This window comes from Vigna umbellata, chromosome 4 (assembly GCF_029865625.1).
Source record: "Vigna umbellata cultivar VRB3 chromosome 4, Vumbellata_1.0, whole genome shotgun sequence".
Classification (NCBI taxonomy): Eukaryota; Viridiplantae; Streptophyta; class Magnoliopsida; order Fabales; family Fabaceae; genus Vigna; species Vigna umbellata.
In genome coordinates, this window is record NC_142168.1 from 46,484,769 (window position 1) to 46,507,672 (window position 22,904).

Below are 22,904 nucleotides of genomic sequence, written 5' to 3' on the forward strand. Positions count from 1 at the left end.
TATGAACCGAAAATCGTTTTTGAACCAACAGTGTCTGAGTTAGAGGTTTGATATGATGATTATTGAATATTTAATGTTGACCGAAGAAATATCAACTTGCAGACAATTTTTCAATGCTCAAATTAATAATAATTTAGAGAGTATTGTATTTGATAATATAATGAATTATAAAAAAAGACTTGAGCAAGTGTTTCCTAACGTGTTGTGTTTATAGATTTTTTGGACCTATGGATAAAGATTATATAATAGATACAATTACTTTAAACAAATTTCGTTAGCTAGAATCTTTATTATCAATATATCAAGGTTTTTAGTCAAGAGATTTATCATCAGTAATATAATCAACTACAAATATATTGGAGTCCTAATCCTAGTATATTGAAGTCCAATTATTTTCATTGAGTTCAAATATTTTGGATTAGATCATGATATTTTAACAATTTTTTTTTAACAACCTTTTAACAATAGACTATATATCATTATTTTATTGGTTTGTTAATTTGAAACAGACCAATCAAAAGCTACTTCATAAACTATTGTAAAAAAATTGTAAAAAAAAATTGTTAAAAAAACATTTTCCTTTTGGATTACAAGCTCTCTAAGCTCAGAATTCAAACGTAAGGTGTGGGTGAACCGTATTGATGGACAAATAAATTTTATCAATATCTTAAGTTTGACATAAGTAATTAATTTTTATTATTGCATTTTTGCAATAAATTAGATAATTTTTTACTGATGATTTCATTTTTAGAGTATTTAGTCTTAACTTTCACGAATTGTAATTGTGTTTAAATCCATCATTTTTTTAAATTAGGATTCATCCAAATAGGATAAAATCAAGCTTCAAATAAAGTTATTCATTAAAATCAACTTTTTAAGTCATGTTAGATGATAAGTGTTGTAGGTAGATGAAATGCACTAGACAATTGATTAATGCATTTTCATGCACACATACATGGTTTTGATTGACTAAATGAAAGCCCACAACTTTGTGTATTTGAGAAACAAAGTTGATTATCTTGTAATTTTGTAGTTAATTATAAGTTATGTACGATTAAATGTCTTCTTTTATTTCTTCGTAATAGAGTCTATTTTATCCATTATTTTTTAATTTTGATGTCTGCTCTTAGGATTATTTTGGAATGGTTACTGATAGTTCAATGTTATTCTTTAATTATAGTTCTTATCAATTTGTTTAATCCTACTAATCTTTGGTTTAGGTAAAGGAGTAAAACTTTACATGTAGAGACTTAGAACATGTTAAGTATATAAATAGCATTTCACTTATAGATGCTTCAAAAGAGTAAAGTGTAAATAGAATTTAATTTGTAGACACTTGGAACGAATTGAAAACCAAATGAGTTCATTAAAACTTGTTTGATTAATTCAAACATGTATACTTGTTTACTTAATTTAAAAGGTCAAATAATATAATCTCACATAGACATTTCGAACATGTAAGATATGAAAAGAATCTAATTGAAAGACTTGAAATGAGATAAAATTCTTAACGAATTAATTGATGTTTGTATAATTAAGTTAATGTTTGTTTATAAATTAAATGAAAGATAATCATATAATAATTGAAGATATGAAAAAAAATGAAAAAAGTAAGGTGTTTTCATGTATTGTTTTCTTTAAATTGTCTATTACAATCCTTTTTACTATAATTTTATGTTTTTAACTTTACTTCAAATTCTTATAAGTGCAGATTTTAGTTGATTAATTCTATTGCAATTTGAGTTTATTAACTCTGTCTATAATGATAGTGACCTACTATCATTTAATGACAACACTCACAATGTAAATGAAAATAGTAAAAATTAAATATTAAGGATCAAAAAATAAAATGAATATACTATAGGAATCATTTGCCTATTAAATAGTTTTAAAAAAATAATATATATTATTTTTATGATATTTCAAAAATATTATGTAATTTATTAAAAAAAAACACTTTAAATAATTTAGACATTTAACTTTTAAGAATATATCATTTCAGTTTTCTTTTAAATAATTTAACGATTTTGTATCATAAGCAAGTTTATAGAAAAATTAACTGACATAATTTAGTATTAATATGTTTTATACATAAAATATATTGTGACATTAGCATTGTGACCTAATAATATATTTTCTTTATCATATCAATGATAAAACCCTAACCATAAACACAAGAATAGAAAAAATTATATTACAAAAATCAAGATAACAAAAGTATATATATATATATATATAACAATAACCAATAATATATTAGAATAAACAAAATGAACAAACTTTATTTTATAATCTTGATATTTGAAACTCCTGTACTTTATTCCTTATAAATATCATTTTAATTTATATACCTGAATTTAGACTTTCAAAGCTAAAAGAACGAAAATAACATAAAAAAACTAAAAGAAAGCACAGCAAGAAAGTAAATTATATTTATCTGACAAAAGAGAAACCTTTGGTTTTGTAAAGATTATCCAAGGAAAAATGCCCATTAAATCTTCCTTGACCTAAACAAAAATTCTCTAATTAATTACTGTACGACCTCTGGAAATATCAATAACTGATGTTGCTGAATTATACATTTTCCTCAGCTTCTCTTTGTAATTCACGTCGTGCAGCAGCCAACCTCTCAGCAGCCAATCGTTCTTCCAGTGCTCGAGCACCTCTTTCTCTGCAAAAATCAACAGTTTCGGTTGCCATGTCAAATTATTTTATGCAGAAGAATGATTGCAACAGTTCGTATGACTGCTAAAAACTGAAAATAATGCTAAAATATGAAGACAAGGAAATAAAAAGAATCACTTCCGCTGTCCCCAGAAAAGAAAAATAAAAATTTGTCATTTGGAATAGTATTATGATGTTTAATCAAAATATTAAATTAAAAATCTAGTCTCGGAGAAATAATTAAAAATAAGAAAGGCAGCCAAATGTGAAAAAACGGACTGGACAATAGCACCTCTATTATTTATTTATTTGATTTTTCCTTATGACATGTTCACAGGAGCAATTTCTTCTTGACCGTATTTACTACTGATCCAATCAAAATTAACAACAGCAATGTACAATCACCTTCTCCTAGAAGCCTCGATTGAATCTGAACCTGGTAAAGGCTCACTTTCCAGATTGTAGCCTTGCCCATTATTAGAAGTATTAGATCTTCCGCAGAGCATTCGGTGAAAAATTGATGCAATAGGATCTATAACTGGTCTACAAGACAGTAAAAGCATAAGATAAACCAAAGTTTCTTCATTTTTAGAAAGACAGTTCAATAATTAATCACTGATTTTTTCTGCAGACTAAAAGCCGAGATTACCTTAAAAATTCGGGGAAAAATGTGGAGAAAGCAAAATCCTCACTTGGGTCACCTCTAAGTTTTGCTTCTGGTTTCCTCTGCCAGTATCTAAGGTAAATCCAGCTTATATATGTGCCAGATATAATCGTAGGAAGATATGTTGTAGCCTCTAGTGTCCAGAAGCTAATAGCAATGTAAAGCAATAAAGTGATAGATGGCAACCACTGAAGAGATGTAAGAGGCAACAAATTTAGGGCATTTTCATAAACCTATTATTGCTCATAATTGACAAAGAACAAGAGCACAAGTGTATCAAACCTTTGTTTTTATCTTGATGAAAGGAAGCTCTTGATCCGGTATAATTTGCTTGATGCCAACCAAGAAACCAGATATAACTCCATGAAATCCAGAGAGCGGCATGTAACTAGAACATTCCAAGAGGACAATAAGATTAAAACAATTTGTTCACGGTGGAAAAGAAAATCGAATGTCTGTTTAAGATTTTATTATTCAGTATTGATTTTAGCTGATGTCCTGAACAAACAATGTTTTCTACATGTCAAAGCCAAAAGAGCACAATTAATCACACTTCAAATTGGCCTCTATTTAGCTTTTAATTATATAGTGGAGAGACAATGCAAAGAAAGGTAAGAAAAAAACATCAGGAACGGCAGAAGAAAAAAAAATCATCTAGGATTGTATCATATACATACAGGTAAGTCTCCAGCCGTAATGTAGTATAAGGCAATGGCAGTGATGAATACACATATTGAAGTTAGAAGATTAACCACAAAGATGAATTTAAAGAATTCCCTGGAGCCCCATATTGGTTCAAGCAGCTTTCCAATAAACAGGAGACCCAATGTGCTGATCACTACCTATAAAATTGAAAATTTCTCTTAAAAACAAGATTTACTTAAAAACAAGATTTACAAGTCAGCTAATAAATTTATAGTGTTCAGAAAACAGAATGTGCATACCCCATATATAGATTGTTCAACATAACCAGAAGTAATGAGATTCCAGGCAAATGGGATTGTCCTGCAAAATGAACAGAACAGGAAAATAAGTTCTAAAAAGAATTTTGAAATATCAATGGAAAGGTAAGCTACATAATTACACTTGTATGGAGAAATGAACAAGCAGATCGTCAAAATGAGATTTGTATTGATTCAGTTATATATACTAACATAATCTAACAAAACTTGAATTTGATGTCTTGTCTGAAAATCAACCCCATTCCTAAAAACTAAGAATAGTGTTAGCACATAGATATTATAAGTTTTAAAACTTTCCTTCTATCTGCATTTTGTATAGCAAAAAAGGGAATATTACTATGCATTTATTAGATGTTTGAAAACTCTTCTCTGTCTATTTGTAAGTGTCAGTTCTAATTTACATGTGTTGACAAATTCATAATAGGCTTCATTTTAGAATAGATAGATATTTCTCTGGCACTATAACTTGTTAAATGTGTGTATTTGTTTTGACTGTTGTGTAGTTTTAAATCTGATCATTGTTACTCATTCATTGTGTTTAAAGATCTTAGATATCATGATAAGTAGTATGCTATGCTAGTCACTCTGAGTTTACAGTTTAACTGATAATTGCTAGGTTCTACATTATTCATTCTTGCTTGAAGCGGCCATTGAAATTTCCGAGTTCAAGCACAGAGGATAGGGAGGATTAAAACTTCTAATAAAGGATAGCTGAAGAGCACGTTAAATCGAAGTTCAACAAACTATTTGCTTGGTTTCAATTTTATACTTAAACAACAAAGTATGAACATATTTATGACATCAGGCCCATCAGACATAAGTGTTATTTGTTTAACCTAATAGACGCAAGTAGTTTGCTTATATTCTTTATCTGATAAGATTTTCCTTGAACAAACAACAACATACTTTTTCTAATAGGCCTTGAGCACTTCTGGTACACATCGAAGACTCAAAAATACTTATTCTTCGTGCAAGGAATGTTCATCACTTTGTTTCTCTCATGAGATCTTGCAACATTTGTCATTCTCAAGATCTCTTGAAGAACATACTTAAAGCTAATTCACACAAGTAACATTTCTAAATAAAAAGGTAGAATGTCAGTGTTGTGGAGTCAGCAAGCGGTGTCAAGACCTACATATTACACTAAAGAAAAATGAAGCAACTTACCCAGGCCTAATAAGTCATGTTGTGTATCAAAGAAGTTGAGTAAAGAAGCCACATGCATTTAATGATGCATGACGAGCATTTAATGCATCTACGTGCTTGAATGTGATCAAAGGATTGTTAGTGAAGATGAAAGGCTTGCTAACCTCACAAAATGGCTCCAAATGAATATCCAACAACTCTTTTCTTCTTAGCTATTTATAAAGAATTCCTCTTTGACGAAGAAAGGATGACAACAACAATCACGGCTAGAAAGTTAAAGTTCTTGTAAATTTAAGAAATCCTTAGAGCCTTGAATTTGTGAGAAGACACTATTTGCATTTGAGAGCAACCAAAAATAGTGTTTATCATCATGCATGTGTCTTAGGAAGTTTATCTCTTCTAGTGAGCGAAACTCATGATAATTGAGATCACAACCTTCTTAATCAAAGCGTTTTACACAAGAGTGGTTGTATATAAAGAATACTCGTGTTTAGCCAAAAGTGATTGTGTCCAAACAATATTTGTGATTTTAGCCAATACCAACTACATTTCAAATAATACTCAGGTTTAGCTAGGAGTGCTACACAAAGAATACTCAAATTTAGCCAATAAAGGTTAGGTCCAAAGAATAATAAGATTTAACTACCATATCATGATCAGTCATTTTGAGATATGCAAGCTTGTTTGTAGAATCATAGAGACATTGGATATCATTGGCATAGATGTTTTGAGCTTTCTTCAAAAAGGAGTGACATGTTTTGAAAGCTCTAACGGCAAATCAGAAGTCATGGTTCCCGGATTGCCACAACAAGGCACACAGATAGAAATTCGCTTGTTCCACTGTTCATCTTTTTTAGCAGGCACATGGCTTTCATATTACTCAAGGTGGTCATGATGTCCTTAGCCAAGGAACCACAGTTCAACAGATGTAGCTCACGATAGATAATTTTGTCATAGCATTTCCATTGACCACTGTTGACTAAGAAGACGAAAAAAGCAAGGAACTAGCGAGAAGGTGCTAAAACAATGAGGGAAACTGAAAGCCCTAGGGTGACCTCCACAAGGATGGCATCAAACCACGTTGGAATGAAGCTTTGAAGGCCAAAACCAAGACAACAAAGTCCTGTAAGGCATCCACAGTGCGACAAAGTTCCAGCGAGTGGAAGGCGGTGTGTGGACTTCACACACCTGATAGTAGCGAACTTTGCTTGAGCATGTGGCGTCGCGTGGATGAGAATTAGGTCTCGGCACTGGCGTGGTTGGCTGACGCTCAAAGAGACTCTCCACATCTGATGGTTGCCTACAAAAACAACGATGGCTAGCAACTATGGCAGACAATAGACACTGAATGGTGGAAAAAACTGTGCTAGAGATGACGAAGACCAGTAGAGTAGGATCAACCTGCTTTGATACCAACTTAAGATTAAAAACAAAGAAAATATATTTTGAAGGGCTTAATACACCTTTTTTCTCCATGTTACATTTATAGAAATATAATGGAAATAGTTAAACCTGGTTCGAAAACACTACCACACAACTGTTGGGAATCCAAGTGAGTCCAAGTGCCATATTGGATAGAAATGAGAAAGTAGAGCACTATATAAAGGTTAAAGACCCATTAACTCGTTATCTTAAGGTTTTGGATAGAGAGTGGTATCAATCCCTTATGTGGTTGGACTTAGATTTCATTGGTGTTTGTATCTTCCCAGTGAACCTCCTCCTAGATAGATCCAACAATGGTATCAGAACCGATCGTTCGTCTTGGTGACCGGCTCAAACGAGTACAATGGTCCCTGTATTGAAAGTCTTCCTGGCGAAGGGTTCCAATTAAGCATGTGTCGTTAAGATGAATGGCAGTACAAAGGGGTACTTGTGGTTGGGAATGCTTCCGCTGGAAGGGGAATGTACCAATGAACTCACCCTTAAGGAGGAGATTGTAGGGAATTCAAGTGTGAGTCCAAGTCCCATATTAGATAGAAATGAGAAAGTAAAACACTATATAAAGGTGAAAGACCCATGAACCTGTAAGGAGGTTCAACACACACATAGGTCTTCACAATGGTAAGATATTGCCCGCTCTAGGTCAAGCCCTCATGGATTTGCTTTTGCTATCACTCCAAAAGGCATCTAACCGATGGAGGGATCTTATGTGTATATAAACTCATGTTCATCTATTGTTTTATCCAATGTGAGACTTTGTTTGTATCCTAACAATCCTCCCCTCAAACAAAGGACTATGGTTTTCCACCTCCCCTACAACGGAAGTCTTTTTTTTATCCACGAGTACACCATGGTCTGCATTGAGCATCTCTTGCTCTCTTTCATGACTCATGGTCACACCATTAAGCATCTCTTGCTCTCCACCTCCCATGATTCATCTGACTGATCCGACCGCCTGCCAGGGCTTCACCTTACCATGGAGGGACGTACTCATCTAAGCCTAGTCACCTGACCTAAACCATCGGCTTTGATACTAATTGTAGGGAGGTTTAACACATACATAGATCTCAACACTGGTAAAATATTGTCTGCTCTGGGTCAAGCCTTCACGGATTTGCTTTTGGTATCATTCCAAAAGGCCTTTTACAATGAACGTATCTTATGTGTATATAAATTCATATTAATCTCTTGTTTTATCTAATGTGGGATTTTGTTTGTATTCTAACATAACTCATTGCCTTATGGTTTTGGGTAAAAAGTGATGTCAATACCTTATGTGGTTGGGTTCAGATCTCATTGGTGTTTGTATCTGTCGCAACCGGAATCACGTCGGGACGACGATCCAAAAAAGAAACGGGTTTTGAAAAGAGAGTTTTGCAGTCGCCACCATAGTTTATTCTGGGAAACTACGGAAAAACCATTAAAAGGATAAGGCATGGTCTACCAGAACCAGATTATGGGTTCGGGAGTCGGTTACGTGTAGGGAAGGTGTTAGCACCCTACAACGCCTGCCCTAAGGCAGTACCTTTAACTAACTGCGCCAATGTGATGTGGTTTTCCAAATGTTTAACTATCCCCTAAGATAAAATTCTAAATAAACAAAATATATTTTTTTTTAGTTTTTTGGGCCCGACAAGGATTGGCCTTGCTCCTACGTATTCTCATTCAAAATGAGAAATCAGGGTTACGTAGTTCTTTTGGAAACTCTTTGAGAAATTTGTTTGGAAATTGGTTGGGAAAATGATTATGGACAAATTTGGATTTTTTTGGGAAAGTGAACCTGACAAGGGCTAGCCTTGCTCCTACGTATCTCCACTTTTGATGGAGAATCAAGGATCACGTAGTTCTGGGGAGCCATTTGTTTGTTGTTTGAAATTGTAGATATTTTTAGTTTTTTTGTAGATTTCTAAAATAAAGAGAAAAGGTTTTTTAGCACAAGGACGATGCGTGCGATCACACATGTGCCTAAACCTTTAAAATATATTTTTGTAATTTTACTTAAGAAAGGGAAAAGGTTTTTAGCACAAGGACGATGCGTGCGATCACACATGTGCCTAAACCTTTAAAATATATTTTTGTAATTTTATTTAAGAAAGGGAAAAGATTTTTAGCACAATGACGATGCGTGCGATCACACATGTGCCTAAACCTTTAAGATATATTTTTTGTAATTTTAGAAAAGAAGAAGAAGAAAAGGTTTTAGCACAAGGACGATGCGTGCGATCACACATGTGCCTAAACCTTTTAAATATATTTTTTGTAATTTTAGAAAAGAAGAAGAAAAGGTTTTGGCACAAGGACGATGCGTGCGATCACACATGTGCCTAAACCTTTTAAATATTTTTATTATTATTATTTTTATTGTTTATAAAAGTATATTTAAAAGGTAGATAAATATTTAGAATGGAAACCAAAGGAAAGATAAAAAATAAAAATAAGATAAATAAATAAATAATGATAACAAAAGGTGTGGAGGTGCTTAAATAAGAGAAAGGGGTGTTTAAGCTATTTTTCCTTTTATACACGGATTGGGCCTAAGCCCAAGTGGAAGAAGGGGTGTGAAAACGAAACAAGGGGGTGCCAACCAAATTAAATTCTGATGACAGATTGGGCCAAAGCCCAAGTGGAAAAAGGGGCTCGACTTAGAAGAAATGGGGGTGGCAGAGGAGAAACGGTCAGAAGAAAAGGGGGTGGCAAAGGAGAAACGGTCTGAACCAAGGCCCAAGACCTTCTTCCCAGCTGAAACACTAGGGGTTCTGCCCCTTTCCTCCCATTCTCACTCATTTGAAAAAATGAAAGAGACCTAGGGTCTCTCCTCCCCCAAGCGCGACCACACGCCGGTTTCCTCTTCTCCAAACGACCGCTGCCCCCCGACAGGCACCGCGCCATCCGGCCAGCCCTAGCGTCGCCAGCACTCGTTCCAACCCTTCCTCTCTTTCCTCTTGTTGTTTTCTTGACTGTACAATGGGCTATGTGTGTGGATGTTGTTCGGTGATGACGAAGGTGAAGGCTGATTTGGAGATGAAGATGATGAAGTGGGGGAGCGGCGATGATGGCGTGAAGGAGGATGACGGGTTCACGGGGTGATGGGCAGACGTCGGAGGTATAGTGGATGGCGGAGTTGAAGATGATGAAGATGAATATGAAGATGGTGGAAGTTTGAAGTGGAAGCGTGAAGGTTGTGGGTTTTCACGGTGGTGTTGAGTTTTACAGCAACACGCCGACAACGACAAGTTTAGTGATGACACGAAAGGGTGTCTCGGTGGTGTTTGAGTTGATTGATGGTGAAGGTGAATGGAGTTTCGTGGTGACGAGAGAAGAAGTTGATGGTGGCTGGGATGGAGGTTCGAAGGGCCTTGGTTGAAAATGATGGGGGACGATAGTGATAATGGAATGATAATGGAGCTCTTGTGAACAGGTGCTACGTGATGAAGCTCCGGTTTCCTGATTCTTCCCTTCATCGTGCCCTCATGTTGTTCCCACTTCCTGTTGCTTTTGGTTTAGGTGAGTGTTGGATTGTGCTCCAGCCGTGAGGAGTGGTGGGGGTCATTGGGGATGAATGACAGTTGAAGACAAAGGAATAGAGGATGGATGTTGCAGCATTATGGGACGGCGAGAGTTTGCAGACCAGAACATGTATTCACACAACAATCTTATGCAACACACACAGCAATCATATACGACCCACACAACCTAACAAGCAAAAGCCGAGATATTGAATGCAGTAATCAACCCAGAGGTGCAAGGCAGTTTACCTGCTGGAGCTTGGTTCGTTCTTGGTTAAACTTGTATCTCGGATGGATTCTCCTTCTTTTGACTGGCTTCCTCCTTTTCTTCCTCGTGTAAAATGGAGTCTTCCTCCTCAGCAGTGGACAATGCTTCAAGATGAAGAAGCCTCCCTCAGTTATTGCCTTTTTTTTTTTGTCTCCGGAAAATAACAGCCCCCCTCTCTGCTCCCTCTTTTCCTGTTGTAGTGCCCGCCAGACTTTACAGATGGAATCTGTACAGGCACCACATGGGCACCCGTGGCAGACAAAAGTAAAGGTGTCAGCCAAAAATATTCTCTTTTTCAGAAACCCATGCTGTCCGTAATTTTCACTTTAGACAAAATCGGCAGTTGAAGGTGGGAATCATTACTGGGAATAATTTGGGACGTAGTGGTAGGCCCCTTTTAAAACACAGCCAGCACCGCGAACGACCATTAGAAAAACTCAATATCTGTTTGGACGAACGCCATCAAGACCGAACACGCCTAGCTAGCACCGCACATGACGAGCGACCGTTTTAAAACAAATTACCGTTTGGACGAGCGGTAGATGAGGGGGGAGCGACCAAGACGAGAGGTAGAAGGGGAAGTGAGTTGGACGAACGGTATATAAGGAGAAGTGACCGAAAGTTATTGAGATCGAACACTGTGAAATCAAACATAGGCCGAACGCTCAACATCGAACGCTAATCATCACTACTAAACCAAAACCGAACGCTCGATACCTAAGAACAAATATGACCAAACATTATTAAACCAGATACCATTGGGACGAACGTTTAGAGTCTTGGTCGAACACCTAGATTACTTGGGGCCAAGGATGACCGAATGGTGAGGACGAACGACCAGCAACTTGTCAGGCCGAACGGACAAATGGTGGAATGCTTGTGGATGGCCGAACAGTAGATCCTGAGAGTTGCCGAACGTTATTGAGAATAAATAACCGAACAGTTGAGGACAAGCGACCGAACGACCTTGAGGTAGAATGGACGAGCATCAGTGGGATTCAATGACTGAACGCTGGAGCGCTCGTTGCAGTGGAGGGTCGAATGGTTTGAGGCCGAGCGGCAGAACACCATTGAGGTCGAACGTCCTTGAAGGTGAAACTGACAACACGTGAGAACGAACGGCCGAGCGCTTGAGCTCCGTGATATTTTTCAATAAAGAACGAACGGTTGCATGCAGGGTGAAGGAACCGATCGTCAAAAAGATATGGAGGAGAGAAACGCATGGTAAAGGACGAACGGTCTCGATATTGGTAAACAAAGGACGAACGGTCGCTCAGCGTACAGGACTAACGGCTCGGTCGTACATTACAAGGCCGAACGCTTTTTTTTTTTTTTTTAATTTATTTTATTTTTTTTTTTATTCATTTTTTATTTGTATATTTTTTTTTTATTTTTTTATTATTATTATTTTTTTTATTTTAGTCTTTTTTTTTTTTTTTTTACTTTATACTCATGATGAAAATAAAATACAACAAACATATTACCCAATCCGGACGAAATTGGGTGTTGACAGTATCTTTCCAGTGAACCTCCTCCTCGATAGACCCAACAACAACTCACCCAACTAATACAGAATCCACACAATTAATTATTCTAACAGATACAATAAATGAGGAAAAGAAAAGAATTCTAAACAATACTTCTAGGAACTAGTTCCAGCACAAAGCACACAACGCCTTACAATAAATCCTATTAAAGATTATTTATTCTAACAAAAACAATACTCAAATCCAATAAAAAATATTTATTGTAAATTAATAACAAGGGACTCAATATAATCCACATGGTTTGGGATTCAAGATGTATCAATTAGGGTTGACCCACAACAGGCCATTTGAGAAGATTTCAAGATGTTGGTTCAAGGCTTTCCACAAAAATAAAAGATTCTCATAAATGAGGTTCTGAATGATCATGGTTAAAACTATATAAACTACCAGCAAACACAACTTATAAGACAAACCATAAAATTTAGTTAAGGTAATTGAACATAAATAAAAAGGAGACCAGGATTATAGAAATCAAATTTGAAGTTATTACAAAAAGTATAACAGCCGAAGTTACTTATATTTTTCAGAGGGGTTGATAGAAAGGTATTGACACAAGAAACTTACATATAGTTTTTATTGACTTGGAGAAGCATATAATTAAGTGCCAAAGGAAATGCTATGCAAGGATTAGGAAGAAATGTATTTGCACAACTAATATATAGGTATACAAGACAAGTACGATTGGGTAGCTACTAGAGTGAAAACTTACGAAAGCAAAACTCCGAAGGACTTCCTATGAGGATAAGTTTACATCAAGGCTCAATCTTGAGTCCTTATTTTTTTCATCTAGTTTTAGATTTGTTTATCTGATAACAACACAGCCCAATACACTTGAGCCAAAAGAATTACAAAGCAACTAAAGGACTTTGTTTGATTGAGTAACTACTATACACATAATTATATATGACATTGGAATAACTACTCAGATAACTCCTTTTTCTAACTGCAACCAACAAGGATTGCAAACACTACCCTGCTCTACATTCACATCAGATTACCTCTGTTAGGTGCTTCTTTTAAGACCACAGTTTTAAGTGTCTCACACTTTGATACATTTTGCTATTGTTAAAAGTTCTTCATTTGGAATTGCTGCTAGTGTGCAGCCACTGCCTTCTATTAATATTTCAGTTTAATCTGTCGTCTTACACTTACGCCATTTGCATTATGAGCCATTAACTTGTAACTTGAGCCTAAGTTATGATCACCCAATTTTATGCAACCATCTTTTAGTGTTCCCCGATTGATGTTTAGGACCTGTTTGGACAGGTACTCCATTAGTACTCTCAAGGGATAAAAATAAGAAGAAAATTGAAATCAGTTCCTCTAATTTAAATTTAGCGTATACATAAAGCTTATATGTAGAAGTCCCTCCACTTAGTTTCTCTAAACTTTTATTTTTAATTTGTACAAAAGCTAATTTAGTTTATAGAAAAGTTCATTCCATTTTTTTTCTTTCTTATCTTTCTCCCTGGAAGCGATTATAGAGAAGTTCATCCAAACAAACCATTAATCATGTCACTTTCCATTTAAATATTATTTTCCTAATCACTGTCGTTAGTGCACATAAATACATTCTCCAACAAAATTCTGGAATTTAAGTAGGATCACACAACCATCATTACAATCACACAGTAGAGTCTGCCCCTCTCGACTAAGTTACACCCTCCTCCACACAACCCTGATTTAGAATTTCAACAACCAAAACCAACAATGTGCAAAGTAAACAAATCACACACGTTTGAAATAATTATGCAATATGCGGTACCTGGCGGGAATAAGAGCGAAGTAGGTAACAGCTGAAGGGAAAAACTGAACCGCAATGTGACCGCAAACCAGCACCACCGCAAGGCCCTTGCATAACCGAGTGAACCCGGTGAAGAAGCCCGTGCCCTGCCACCAAAAGTTAATCAAAAAATGGAAATTGAAATGGGGAAGGTTCGAAACATAGAGAAGTTTCTAGAATCTGATCGAAGAGACAGCGGAGACTTACCCCTGAAATCGCTGGCGTGCTCATGGACTCGGCAGTGATCCCAATCGGAAAGGATCCGATCTGATCTGATAAGTTTGTTGAATAGTGATAGGTAAGGAAAAACCAAGTCGTTTTGATGGCGAAAGAGGAATGGAAGATGAGGATCTGATCTAGTCTAGAGATCTAGTCTTTGACATACTTGCATACTCGCTTTGCCCAAACACTTATGCAAATAACATGTTATTAATTTAATTTTTTTTTTAGTAAATTAGACTCATTGCATGCTCTTCTATCCTGTTTTCTCGATTTACTTTCAAACCTCAATTTTCTAAGGTTTTAAAAAAAAATTATTTTGTTTAAAACATTATTATCTTATATATTATAATTCATTATAAATATTGTAACAACGAAAAATTGTGAAAATATACTAAATATATAAGAATTGCTTTTTTTCTTAATTTCACTTGTTCATTGTGTTTTCAATGAATAGTTCGATTTAATTCTCAATTGTATTGAAAATAAAGTTTAGAATATTTTGTTGCAGAAGCTAATAATAAAGGAATTTTTTGAAATGTGTAGATCACTGTTTTTGAAAGATTTATCTGCGGTGTATTGTGCAAGTCTTCAAGATATAACAGGAATTTCTTAGAATTTTTAAGATATCAGAACTAGCAAGAATCTTTAAAAAGAGTATAAAATAAAATCAAGATATTTTTAAAAAAGAAAAAATAGAGAAAACAAAAAGATAAGAGAATGAGAGAAAGAAAAGAGTGTGTAAGTTTGTCTATTTGAAATGAACAAAGCCACTATATTTATAGAGTGAGAAACAAACGAAGATTGGCCTAAGGTCCAAAGCCCACGGGAAAAAATCTCGAGCCTTTGGGTTTCCACGAACCTTCTCACTGTGAGAAAATCCCAAGCCTTGCGGAAGTGGTTTTGACCACGAAAAGATTGCAACAAAAAATAGCAACGTGAATCCATTTCTTTCGGCAGAAGGATGCAACAAAAAAATTGCACGTGAAATCATTTCTTTCAGAAGATATTTTGCAATACAATCAATGCACTACAATCCCCCACATATTGCAAAAGATAAAAAGAAGATAAGAAGATTATTTTGGGTTTTATCAGATGTAAAGTATCAAGCTAGTATGACAAGCTATATTAACCAGTCCTAGATCGAGAAACTTAACACACAATGTAGTTGGTATATCAATCTATATGAACCAAATACATTTGAGTGTGTTAGAGGTTTATCAATCACAATACACCCTCATAATCCTTGCTGTTATCGTTGTATTGTGCTTACTAGGCCATGCGCGTGCCTGGTATTCATGAGTGCTCTATAGATCATGCCAAGATCTCATGCAAGCGGTCTCACTTGACACTCATATAGGTGATTTCATCAAGTGTATGCTGCAAATCATACACCACCTATAAGGGATATGAAGATAATTAAAAACTTTATTTAATTACAAAGTTTAACCTCTCAAAGATGTAGTCTCTAGCACTTTCACACACACCATAGGAATGGACATATTTGATTTAAAATCAAATTAGTGCTATCAAAACTAACAAGTGACTTGTTTTTACCCATATGAACCTTATTCATGGGATCTCCAATTACAAAGGTTGGGTTACCATCACTTGTTTGTTTGCTAGTGGCTTAAGTCTCATTTCCTCGATGTTTCTAAGATCATATTTCTTCTCAAGGGTTTTGTCAGAGGATCTGCTAGATTTTGTTCTGACTTCACATAGTCAATGAAAATTATTTCACTCTTTAGCAGTTGCTTCACCAAATTGTGTCTCAATTGGATATGTCTATTATTTCCATTGTAATTCTTGTTATTAGCTATAGTTATTGTCGATTGGCAATCACAATGTATTGACACCGATGGGGTTGGTTTCATTCCTAGTGGAATGTTTGCTAAGAAGTTTTTCAACCACTTAGCCTCACTACAGCCATCTCAAGAATGACAAACTTAGATTCTATTGTTAATCTTGCAATAATTGTTTGTTTGGTTGGTCTCCATGTAATCGCACCACCCCTAAGTGTGAATACATAACCACTAGTGAATTTTCTCTCATCTGAATCAGAGATCTAGTTAGCATCACTATACCCTTCTAGTATAGTGGGAAATCCACTATATTCAATGGCATAATCTATTGAACCTCTTAAGTATCTCATAATCCTGGAAAGTGCATCCCAATGTTCTTGATTTGCACATTGAGTGTACCTACTCAGTCTACCTACTGCATGAGCAATATCAGGTCTAGAAAAGCTCATCAAGTACAGTAAGCTCCCAATTAGCTGGGCATACTGAGACTGAGATATAGATTCTCCTCTATTTTTAATTAGTTTAGAGTTAGCATCATAAGAAGTACTCATGGGTTTGAAATCATAATATACAAACTTCTTAAGAAGTTTCTCAATGCATTATTCTTAGGATAGTAATATTATATCCCTTCCTTATGATTTTAACACCTAAAATTACATTGGTTTCACTCATGTCTTTCATTTCAAAGTTCGATCCTAGAACAGTTTAGTTCTAACGACAATTTTATTGCATGTACCAAAAATTAACATGTCATCCACATACAAACATATAATGACACAATCACCATTTTCAAATTTAAAGTACACACATTTATCAACATCATTAGGTGAAAAACCATTACACAGTAATACATTAGCAAGTTTTTCATGCCATTATTTTGGTGCTTGTTTCAACCCATACAAAGATTTTAAAAGTTTACATACTTTATTCTCTTGATCAGGTACAACACACTCTTCAGGTTGAGTCATATAAATTTCCTACTCTAAATCACCATTCAAAAAGGCAATTTTAACATTCATTTGGTGTATCACTAGCTTATGGATGGTTGTTAAGGCTAACAAAACTCGAATAGAGGAAATCCTAGTCACAAGGGCAAAAGTGTCAAAGTAATCTAAGTTGGGTTTTTGAGTAAAATATTTTTGCTACTAATCTTGTCTTATACTTCTCTATAGATCAAGATGATACCTTTTCTTAAATATTCACTTACAACCAATGGGTTTTTCTCCTTTAGGCAAATCTACTAAGGTCCAAGTATTATTTTTCTGAATTGATTCAATTTCAGTCTTAATAGTTTTATCCCACTGTTTTGCATCAAGAGCACTAATGGCTTCTACAAAGCTACTTGGATCAATATCAACTAGATAGGTAAGAAATCATTACCAAATGAGGTTTCATTCCTCTGTCTTTTACTTCTTCTTAATTCCTCATACAAGGCATCACTATTATTACTATCTATAGGTTAAGACATCTCATTAACCTTTAAAGGAAAAACATGTTCAAAAAACTCATCATTTTTCATCTCCATTATAGAATTACTTTCAAGTATATCACTTTTAAGAACTAAAAACCTATAGGCAGTACTATGTTCAGCATAGCCTAAGAACATGCAATCAGAGGTTTTAGAGCCTATTTTCCTTTTCTTAAGATTGGGTAACATCACCTTTGCTAGACACCCCCTACACTCTTAGATATTTAAGGTTAGGTTGATAACCTCTCCATAGCTCATAGGAAGTTTTACTAGCTTTCTTATGAGGTATTCTATTTTGTAAAAAACACACAGTAAACAAGGTTTCTCCCAAAGGTTATCAGGTGCACTAGAACTAATAAGCATCGCATTCATCATCTCCTTAAGAGTTCTATTCTTTCTCTCAGCTACTCCATTAGACTCAAGTGAATGTGGTGGGATTACTTCATGGATGATATCTTCTTTAACACAAAATTCATTAAACAATACATATTCACCACCTATATCTGATATAATCCTCTTGATTTTCTTATTTAATTGATTTTCTACTTCTGCTTTATAAGTTAGAAACACATCAAAGACATCATCTTTATGTTTGTTTAAATACACTTTAGTGTATCTAGAATAATCATCTATAAAAGATACAAAATAATTTTTACCTCCTCTAAACATGGTTTGTTTTAAATCAGCTAGATCAGTATGAATTAGCCCTAACAATTCAGTTTGACAATCTACAAAATAACATGTTTCTTGGTTATTTTAGATTCTACACATATATCACATTTACTACTATTTATCATGCATATTAATTAATTCTAGTCATTGTAATTTCATAACATAGGAAGAATTTAGATGTCATAATCTAGCATGCCATATATCATATGAGTCAACAATATAAGCAGAAGAAGACGATTCATTAATATTTTCAAAAATGTTAAGTACAAAGAGACCTTGATCATAATATATCTTCCCCACAAAAAAATTATTTTTTTTTCATTACAATCTTGTCAGACTCGAATGATACTTTAACCCCATTTTTCCCAATAGTGTTATAAAGATTAAATTAACTCTGATTGATGGCAGATGTAGCACATAACTCAAGGCCAGAGTCTTTCCAGATGTGAGTTTGAGAATAACTTTCCCTTTTCCCAAAATAGGAGTTGTCTTGGAATCACCGAGGTAGACATGTTCTTCGCCATCCCATACACTAGAAGAGGTAAAGACACTTCTATTTGCACAGATATGTCTGGTAGCACCAGACTCTACCACTCACTTGCTCATATTGGTCATCAAATTTACTTAAGAAATGACCGCGACAATAATGTCATCTCATTCGGCTATGTTTGCCCTAGGAAGATTTTCGTTTCTTGCTCTACACCTACACTGTGGTGCATGATGACCCGACTTCCTACATACGAAGCAATTTCCTTTCTTCTTAAAGGTGGGGTTAGATGCGTTGAGACGAGATTTTTGAAAATTATTTTTCCTATTGTGATCAGGGTTTATGTTCGTACCTTTTTGGAGCAGATCTATCTTCTACCATGTTTGCTTTTATAGACAAAGCTTTGGCCCTCACAACATCACATTTTTTCCTATTAGTATCTTTAATAATTATGTGAGTGATTAGCTTTGAAGGTGACATTTGCTTGTGTTTGTGTTTCAGTTGTTGCTTGTAATTAGTCCAGGAAGGCAGCGATTTCTCAATCAGAAGATCTGAAACAAATTCATTTGGTGGAAGAATGTTCTTCACTTTGATCTCTTAGAGTAGCTTGTGGTACTCATTGATTTGCGACTTTATGTCCTTGTCTTCTACCATTTCCCAACGATAGTAATTCCCAATAACGAACCTTTGTCTGACGATATCTTTAGTAGTATATTTGAAAATTAATGAATCCCAAATGTCTTTCGCTTTCTTATAGGAACAGTACATATCGAACAAATCGTTAGAGCATGCATTAAGTAAAGTATGTCGGCATACCTTGTTTACATGAACTCAATCTTCAACTTGTTTCGAATTTGGAGGGAGACTAAAGTCAGGTTTTGAAGATGAAAGAGCAAAGGCAACTCCGTACATGTCTAAGAGGGTTGATACACGTTTTTGCCAGCGCCGAAAATTCTGATCAGAGAAGACTTCAACTTTTCATACATCCAGAAAAGGTTTTGCGAAGACTATCTAAGTTCCGGAAACAATATTCTGATTCTCCGAGATTGAGTTGTTGTTGTCAGTCATAAGTCGTTAAGATTGTTGTAGAAGTTGACAATAAAAGAATAAAGATCATGAACAAAAGATTTCTTGAGGCGTGTAGATCACTGTCCTTAAGAACTTATCCGCGGTGTATTGAGCAAGCCCCCAAGGATACAATAGGAACTTCTCAGAATTTCTGAGAATCTCAAAACTAGCAAGGATCTCTAAAAATAGTATAAAATAAACCCATGATATTTTTAGAAAAGAAAAGAAAGAAGAGAGAAAACAAAAGGATAAGAGAATGAGAGAAAGAAATTAGTGTGTAAGTCTGTGTATTTGGAATGAACAAAGTCACTCTATAAAAAATCGTCCATTCAAATATCAACATACTTCGTTTTGAAAGAATGGCGCACATTCATCTATATGAAAAATAAATTAATCACCAAAGGGAAACCTACAAATGCAAATGGGTACATCCAAAAATGCTATAGGCTAAATCATAATGAGTAAGACAAAAGGAGAAAGGGGAAAGGGGAAAGGGAAAATGGGAAACACAAAATGCAAAGGGGAAACAAAATATCTTCTCAGTAGAGATTTTCATTGTCGGAGTATCGCCAAAGAAGATCAACATTTTTGGTTCGTGAGAGAGAATAATAGACAACCATGGAAGAGGTTGGAGAGAGAGAACCGAAATGGAGAAGATAGAGAAAATGAAATTTGAGTTGAAAATAAAAGAGTAAATATGCACCCTTTTCCATGTCAGCGCAACCATTTTTCTTTTCTATGATTTAATAAAAAATTGACACGTGCTCTATCAAATTTTAGTTGTCGATGCTTAGGAATAATCGTGAGTTATAAAACCATTAACGAGGAGAGGTCAATACATTAAGGCCTGAATACCTATCCAATTCAAATATAAAATTATGTGCCAGCACCGATCATGTGTCCAATAAAGTGCGTGGACCTACTGCCTAAACAAATGGTCAATTATGTGTTGAATATTGGACTGAATTGGACTGATCTGGTGCCCATAAAATTTGATATAACTGAGAACAACTCGAGCTTAATCCATATATATATACTCGTTTATTTAATATTTTAGTCTAGTTGTAAAAGTTATTAATTTTCAAACTTAATATATTTATTATCTACTCGATCATAATGGTACGAATTATTAAAATCCAAAGTTATTAATTTTTGAACTTAACATATTTATTATCTACTCGATCATAACGGTATGAATTATTAAAGCCCAAATAACGTAAAAAGATTTAATAATAAAATCTATCTGATATTTTAACTATTTTTTAATAAAAGAAACATAATTTCTTTGAAATATAAGATAATGTTTTATGTAATATAAACATAATTCATTCATTTCTCTCTCATGATAATTTGAAGTAAAAACATATGTCAACAATCTAATCAATTTATTTTAGATAATATTAGCCAAATCTAATAAAAACAACATTAATTCATTATTGATGTGGTTAAATATTCATCATGTTAGAAAAATAATTATAATAATTGGTTGAGTTTTATTTAATTAAATTGTCATTATAATGCATTAAATGTAAAATTGCAAAGCTATTATTATTTTCTTTAAATCCATTTCTGCCCTTTTTTAAAAAAGAGTTGGAAGATAGCAAGTCTTCAGGTATGGTTGTTTTATGATTTTTCCAAACGAAGATATATGTGACTACAAATTAACGGGCATATTGACGATATATTTTAACTTCTTACAAAATTATTTAAATTATTTTAACAGGCTCAAAAGCTAAATTTATGCTTGAGTAAGATGATTTTAAATTATAAAAGTGAGAGAATCAACTGCATAAAATGTGTGTCTAGTTTATTTATTTATAATTGAAATTCATTTTTTGCATCTTTTGCTAAAAGCTAAGGATGATAATAATTAAAGGCATTTCATCGTGACATGTATTTATTTATGTACTAAAAACATAACTACTATTGAAAACGATAAACTTAATATTTACATGGTGTTTTTTTATTTATTACTAAATTTATTTTAAGTTTCTCCAACTTATTTGTTTTGATTTCATAATCAACTATAATATATGTGGAATTATTAATTATTGTTTCATTTGGATGTAGATTTGGATTCTTAACTTTTGTTTACTAAAACAAGAGGATGTTGTTTTAATACATGATAGAATTCACTTTATTTCAAGAGTAATGAGATGAATTTCACATAAATAAAAATATATAACATTGTTGAATTTTATAAAATGAAATGTTTATAGAATTTGTTCTCCTTGTGGGTTTATATTCGATTTACTGTTCCGTTATGCTTTCAAAAAATAACATTTAAACAATTTTCTCGTTGCAAAAGGTGTTATTATCCCACTTTTGTAATATTCAAAATATTAATTACGTAAACTTACTTGTCTATTTTATAATTTTTAATAAATAAGATAATAAAAATATATACATTTATTTTATATTTATATATTTATATACACATCTACATTTTATTTAAGAAACTCAAAATTTAATTATGTCATCATTTAACTTGAATGTAGGCACACATCACAAGTTTTAGAGGGTTTGTTCTTACATCACTTATATTTCTCTCTACACCTCCACATTTTTTAAATTTTAAAACTATTTTCTATATTTAAAAAAATCTTATACTTTCATTTTTTTTAATGAATTTTAAAATTTATTAAAGGAAAAATCTTTCAAAAGACATTGAAATTTGTTGAAAGATTTTTCAAGTTTTTAGTGAATTTCAAAATTCGTTAAAATTTTTGAAAAATTTTACAATAAATTTTAAAATATGTTAAATGATTTTTTTTAACAAATTTAAAAATCTGTTAAAAAAATTATTTTATTGAATTTCGAAATTTATGAAGAATTTTTGAAAAACTTCCACCAATTTTAAAATACGTTAGAGAAAAATAGTTTTAGAACGTGGAAGTGCAACAAAAGAAAGGTGAAGCGGTGCAGGGAGTAACTCCCCATGTTTTATTTCTTCAACTTAAATCAACCATCACAAACCCATTTGTATAGCACAGCCAATCTCACTGATTTTTGCGTATCTGACATGTAATCTCCACCACACACACCCCTCCTTAATATCCACAAGTGGTTCCACCTCATGAATCAAAACGGATGGACAATCACCAACGTGTACCAATCACATGTTGTTTCCAACATCATCGCCCAATGGCAATCCACTTTTGGATTTGCCTATATCCACACCACTCTCCTATATTCACCACCCTTGTGT

The 22,904-nt window shown here is 33.9% G+C and overlaps 1 protein-coding gene across 1 annotated transcript; it reads right to left on the reverse strand.

Moving 5' to 3' along the window:
- Positions 1 to 2,414: 2,414 nt before the first annotated feature.
- LOC124839049 (rhomboid protein-like protein) lies at positions 2,415 to 14,383 on the reverse strand. The gene is given in 9 exon segments (XM_088112258.1): positions 2,415 to 2,671; positions 3,070 to 3,207; positions 3,314 to 3,516; positions 3,611 to 3,716; positions 4,006 to 4,017; positions 4,019 to 4,170; positions 4,273 to 4,333; positions 13,963 to 14,087; positions 14,188 to 14,383. Coding segments are annotated over 9 exon segments (918 nt in total). The 5' UTR covers positions 14,212 to 14,383; the 3' UTR covers positions 2,415 to 2,574.
- Positions 14,384 to 22,904: the final 8,521 nt, after the last annotated feature.